Below are 6,541 nucleotides of genomic sequence, written 5' to 3' on the forward strand. Positions count from 1 at the left end.
AACTGCTTTAAACCATGAAACTGAAAACATGACGTATTTAAAACTACGACAGAAAGCGGCGAAGTTAGTTTCAGGATGAACATAAGTCGAAGTCTGATTGTGTTCCAACCTAGAACTCACTTCACCTCAAATGCAGTAAAGCTACTTCCGCGTTCTTGTCGCGTTTACGTACGCGTTGGCACAGTCCGTCAACAACCGAGCTTTTTTGTGAAAATGGCGGACGTTAAACCAGAGAACATCAGCGCTATCCCGATTGATGGATTCAGTAATTTAAGAATCACGTCAATATGGTCGTTTCTCATGTCTGTAAGTCCCACGTTTAAGCCTTGATTCGAGATGCTAGCTCTCACAGCTAGCTGAACGAACCTCAACGCACTCGGCCTTTTAATTGAAACTCACTTCTGTGAACAGCTTCAAGATTGCGTGTTCTTATTTATGTCTTATTTATTTGTCTTTTCTCCAGGTTCAGTGGTCGGAGCCTTGGCTCATCGTACTGATGGTGTCCCATGTAGTGTGTTTGTTTGTAACGGTGGTGACCTGCAGATACTACAGAGCTCAGATCTGTCACTTTCTGCTCATGGGTACGTGAACAAGAAGTTACTGTATATTATTTTTAGTAAGAATGAAGTTGCAGATATTAATAGCGAACATCTTGTCTATCGAGTAAACCGCTTGCGATAGGTTCACTTCGCTGCAGCCAGGTTGGACCCCATTTTGCCTTCAAAACAGTGCTAAGTCTTTATGACAAGTTGCTCTTTGTGCTATTTGGTGATTGAGATCTAGTGGCTGTGTGACATGGCACATTATCCTACTTGAAATAGCCATTACATGATGGTCTTAAAGGGATGGACATGATCAGCAACTATACTCAGGTATGCTGTGGCATTTAAACTATGCTGAATTGGTACTAATGGACTTAAAAGTGTGCAAAGGAACAATCCCAAACACTACTACACCACCAGCATGTACAAGGCAGAATGGATCAATGCTTTCATGTTATGACTATCTATGAAGAAACAACATGTTGAAACTCAACACAATTTTACAAAAGAAGATTTGGAAAACAACGATGATTCTCTAATTCTGCTGCAACAACATGAATGCATGTATCCACCCTGTCTTGTTGAATCCTCGTCACGAAAAATGAAGGCAGTGCTGAAGGTAAAAGGGGGTCCACAACACTAGAAAGATGAGAATGTGAATAAAGATTATAAATGTATGTATTTCACTGTTGATAATTGTATTCTAGCTCCCTGCTCTGATGTGTGTGTATGTGTGTGTGTGTGTGTGTGTGTGTGTGTGTGTGTGTGTGTGTGTAGTATATTGTGTATATTGTGTGCCAATTTTGGAGTGGGTGTGTGTGTGTGTGTGATCTGACTTGTCTGACATGCCTTCTCTCCACAGTTGCTTTAGTGTATGGTGCTGAACATCTGAATGAGCTGGCAGCCATGAACTGGAGGTAAGATGCAGGAACACTTGCAGAAGGGTTAATGTGTGTAGATGCTCTGCTGGAACAGGAAATTAAGTGTAATCAACAAACGCTCATTAAGCTTTATTACTGTCTGCAGGTCTTTTTCCAATTTCCAGTACTTTGATTCCAAGGGCATGTTCATATCTTTGGTGTTCTCAATCCCACTTCTGCTCAATACAGTCATCATTGTGGTATGTTTTACAGATTTTTGTCCAACTTGTCACATCAGATCAGATGTCAAGAACACTATTTGGTGTAAGCTATTCCACTGATAACATCTGTTTGTGTTACATATTTGCAGATGGTGTGGGTGTACAGGACCTTTTCTACCATGACTGAACTTAAGACACTCCAGCTGAAGCGAAAGGCCCGCAGAGAGAAAAGGGAAAAGAATGACTGATCTCCTTCCTTATGTCTGTTAATGGGCTTCACTGAGAGGAGCTGACAACCTCTCCTTTTCTAATCCTGAACTTTGGAGCTGATGGGCAGATTCTTTCTCGTGACTATAAAAAGGATTGTTCGCTGATGTCTGGACTGGATGCCGTTCTTTCTGCTAACGACTGTTGGACTGACGGGGCTGCTGAATATGTTTGCACACTATGAGATTGGCAAGGACCAATGGACAGTTACTGTTTTGTATTTAATGTAGGTTTACACAGTGTTGACATGTACAAAAGACATGAAGCATTTTCTGACTTATTAAATTCATGGCTGGGGAATGTTGAATATCTTTACCAGAAATTCAAGCATCCACCAGGGAAATGGGTATTTATTTATGAAACAGGGAGAGGGGAAGAAATAAAGTAGTGTTTTCTAGAACCAGTAAACCATAATCATCTGTTTTCATCATTTCATTGACAGAAATGTGTATGTATAGATTATCCAATCCAACTTTATTTATAAAGCACTTTAAAAAAACAACAGCTGAAACAAAGTGCTGATTATAATGTGGGTTACTCTTAAATTTTGCAGCAGCTACAGCAATTAAAATTAGTTGTTGAATCTATTCAAACTCATAAACAGGTAATTGGGGGCTGGATCCCTCACAAGAGTAAAATTGTGAAAAACAAACCAAACTGACTTAATGAGCCAGGATTAACTTATCCACCAGCCTCTCGGGGAGGTGGTGTGGTTTTTCCAAAGCTTTCCAGATACTGGGTTCACCTATTTTTGTGCAAGGCATGTTTGATCCTTCCTTATAGCAGGGTTCTTCACTACAGACTGAAAACTAAACATTTTAGACATTTTCAATGAAAAAACATTGAATCAAAGCATGACATTATAAGATGCAAAAACAAAAAATTACTATATAACGTCTAAAAATGCAATAACTGAATGAATGAATGTTTTACACTGTTTTGCATGTATGGCACTAGAGGGCAGTGCGGACTAAATGACAAGAGACAGGTGCTGTCTTTGCCAATAGATGAGCGTCATGGGAGACCTTTTTCTTAATTTCAAACTATTCAACTTGACAGGAAATTTTACCGCAACCGTGTAGTTATTTGAATTTCATGCCTGTTTGCCTGAATGTATCTGTCGTGAGCCACCATGATTATACTATACTATAGTTACACTATGTGTGAACGAGTGATTGCTTTACAGTTTTGACAGGGAGGAAGAGAAATGGTGGTTGGTGGGTGTGTTATGGTGGTGGTGGTGGGGTTGGTGGCAAATTTTGTGTATGTGTGTGTTGTTGAGAGGCGTATGATTGGATTAGGCTCCATCTTTTTGTTCTCTGCCTCTCTTTGACAGAAGAACCCATCATCTCTGAAGGGGATGAACATTAGATGTTGCTCTCTGACCTATCTATTTTGGGGGGGAGGGGGGTCAAAGGGGACAAGTCTGGAGACATGGATGCAACCAGTTGCTCTTTGACCTTTTTTCTACAAAGATTAAGCATTAAAGTTTAACAGTGCCATGGGTCTGTTTGGTGTAAGTGGTGTAAGTTGCAGCCAACCCGTGGGTTGTGAGTTTGCCATGCTGAGCCGCACACTGCATAAAGGAAACACCACCTAGTAAGACGGACGTCTGGACGGCCAAACACACCGTCTAAACTCAATTTTAACCTCATCACACATTTCGGGGAGATGAGGAACGCTAACGAGAGAGTGACATTCGAGTGAAGAGGTGACCAACTGAAGTGTTGAAGGGAAAAGTCTGGTGGAACATCCATCCTTCCATGAGTCAGACACAGTGACTGATGTGTGTGACTCATGACCTTTCTTAAACACTTACAGAACCTTGTAGAAAATTTATGACATTAAGCTAAATTGGAGCCTCATAGTTTATAGTTTTGAAGAGAGTTCAACCAAACTGATAAAGAGTAACGTGTGGTAGGCTGAAAATCAATAAAAAAAAGCAGGGAAGTTATAACAGCACAAACATTTGGACTCACTCGTCCACTATCAAGATAAATGGTGTCAGAATATTATGGCATGTGAGCTGAGACTCACACTAGCTTACCTTACAGATGGGGGATTGAAGCCTGACGAATTAACAGTATTTATATTAAAGGCACCTGACCTAAATGAAATATAATAAATTATCATTAAAGTTTTAGAGACCTGTACAGATTCCACTGTTTGATGATATTAGAGGTTTATTATGCTTTTTTGAAGCTGGATGAGGTTAACCCATGAATCTATAATTTTATACCAGTTTTCCCCAAGTGTTGTTTGAGATTTGGAAACTTTTGCAAATAAAATTCTGTGGGTTTGAACAATGTTTGGCAACATGTTTTGAGTTTGTGGCCAAATAAATGACCCACCGTTGGGTCGATGTTTGTCAAAGGGGTTATCCCATCCCAGATGATTTAAGATCTCATGCTCTCACTAACAGATGTTGGTGAAGCTTCACTTTCACTTGTTCACTTGAGCAGTGTGTCTGAGTGCTTGTGGATTTCTCTGTTTGCAGTGGACATTTAACTGCCAACTGTCATCTCATTCATCTGGTATATGAAAGAGTGAGAGTAAACAGATGTTGTAAAAGGCCTCAATGGTGGCGATGAGATGAGATGAGCTCACATGATGACATGTATTGACCATGGGTCAATTTCTATATTGATTATGTTGGCTCCTGCTGGTCTTTGAATCTTGTAGTAGTTGTGAAACAGTTGTGCACATCAACACAGCTCAAATATCAATTATGTTTTGCTTTGTTAGATTTGTTGTGAATGGAATAAAATATTATGACATACATTCGAGATGTTGTTTACATCTCTTCTGTAATGGGGGGCCAATATTGTAATGAGAACTCAATAGTGATGACAGTCCTAAATATAATAAATCCCCATATATTATGTATGTACAGCTGTATTTGTTCACCCACCTGGAAGACGTAACAGCAGCATAAAATGAATGGCTGCAACAAAATACTATGCAATAGCAAAGGAGATGTTCGTATAGTTTGTGCATGTTTTCTGAAGTAACACAACACCTGTCCTGTATGTTTTGTGCTATAGCTTCCTGCTGCTTATATTTTATCATGTGCTTCTCATATGTAAACATATTTATAACTATTAGTTGTATGCACCTTTTGTCAGGAATTACACCTGTTGAGCTTGTGTTAACTGTATAATTATCAGTATATGCTAGTTACAATTTTTCACAATGGCCAAAACATTAAACCCTGTTTTCTAAACAACACTGTTAAAACTGCTAAAGCATCTTTATCAAATCAGTCACACTGTGTCAAGTCCACTGTGTGGGAGGAACTATGCAAAGGTCATGGGGAGGACATTCACAGTTACACACTATATAAACTCTTGTGTAAAGAAGACTGTAGCCACCAGGACAGTGTGGCGTTCCTCAAACGATAAAACCCTGGATTAATCCTGACATTAAGGAGAAAAAGAGGGCCTTGACCCAATCCACACATCACACCTACCCAGGTGAGAAATGAGCTCGGGAAGATCAAGGCAAAGAAGGCTGTGGGTCCTGATGGCATCAGCTTCAGGCTCTTTAAACCTTGAACAGACCAGCTGTGTAGGATAATGAGGATCACCATCAACATGAGCCTGAAGCTGGGAAGAGTACTACAGCTGTGGCACAGCTGTGTGGTATGGCAGCAGCTACAGGATGGTGGTGCTAACATCCCACCTGATGAAGTCCCTGGAGTATGCCCCATGGTGAGACCAGTGATGGACCCGCTGCAGTTAGCTTGACATCAGGGTGGATGATTGTCATCTACCTGCAGCACAGACCTCTTTCTCACCTGGAGAAGTCTGGGAGCAATGCTAGAACACTGCGGTGCTTTCAACACTAAACAGCCAACACTTCTGAAGGACAAACTGGAGCATGCTGGAGTGGATTTACCTGACTAATCAACCCCACAATGTGAGGATCTGGGATTGTGTGTCGGACATGACTGTCTGCAGAACAGGGGGCCCCACAGGGAACGGTTCTTCTGGCTCAGTTCCTCTTCACCCTGTACACTGCAGACTTCTACTACAGCTCCCCCTTATGTCACCTGCAGAAGTTCTCTGATGACTCTGCAATTGTTGGTCTCATCATTGATGATGACAAGGATTACAGAAAACTGAGGAAACCTTGTGGAATTGTGCCTGCAGAACCACCTCCAGATCAAAACAGGGTAAACTAAATAAGGAGGAGACACTCCAACACCTGTTGAGATGGTGACATCTTACCTGGACTGGCCATTCTGCTGCTGCCCGCTACAGGAAGGGTCAGAGCAGATCTACTCTGCCTGTTTGGGGGACTAAGGTATTTTGGGGTGCAGGGGACGCTCCTTAAGACCTTCTATGACTGTGTAGTAGCATCAGCCATATTTTTGGAGTGGTCTGCTAGGGCAGAGGTATGTCAATAGGGGACAGGAAGAGGCTGGACAGACTGATAACAAAAACACTCTGTCCTGGGATGCCCTCTTGACCCAGTGAAGTTGGTGGGAGAGCAGTGAGTGATAGCAAAGCTATATCGTCTACGATGGAAAACCTCTCCCACTCTCTGCAGGACAACATATGCTCCTTCACTGACAGACTGAAACATCCTAAAAACTGTCTATCTGATAGGACACAATTTGTTAATCTCCCCATTCTCCCATCTAAACTTC

The 6,541-nt window shown here is 41.4% G+C and overlaps 1 protein-coding gene across 1 annotated transcript; it reads left to right on the top strand.

Moving 5' to 3' along the window:
* The first annotated feature begins 38 nt into the window (after window positions 1-38).
* On the top strand, window positions 39-2,304 carry tmem18 (transmembrane protein 18). Its single transcript, XM_044049665.1, has 5 exons — window positions 39-306; window positions 464-581; window positions 1,405-1,459; window positions 1,569-1,662; window positions 1,773-2,304. The coding sequence occupies exons 1-5, from the start codon at window positions 76-78 to the stop codon at window positions 1,869-1,871; spliced, it is 597 nt and encodes a 198-aa protein (XP_043905600.1). The 5' UTR covers window positions 39-75; the 3' UTR covers window positions 1,872-2,304.
* The last annotated feature ends 4,237 nt before the right edge of the window (window positions 2,305-6,541 follow it).

Source organism: Solea senegalensis, linkage group LG17, assembly GCF_019176455.1.
Source record: "Solea senegalensis isolate Sse05_10M linkage group LG17, IFAPA_SoseM_1, whole genome shotgun sequence".
Classification (NCBI taxonomy): domain Eukaryota; kingdom Metazoa; phylum Chordata; class Actinopteri; order Pleuronectiformes; family Soleidae; genus Solea; species Solea senegalensis.

Bases quoted from the DNA above. Each gene is read 5' to 3' on its own strand.
- tmem18 (XM_044049665.1), top strand. From the start codon at position 76: ATGAACATAAGTCGAAGTCTGATTGTGTTCCAACCTAGAACTCACTTC. The intron at 1,460-1,568 runs GTAAGATGCAGG...TACTGTCTGCAG, and splicing joins CTGGCAGCCATGAACTGGAG to GTCTTTTTCCAATTTCCAGT. The intron at 1,663-1,772 runs GTATGTTTTACA...ACATATTTGCAG, and splicing joins TCAATACAGTCATCATTGTG to ATGGTGTGGGTGTACAGGAC.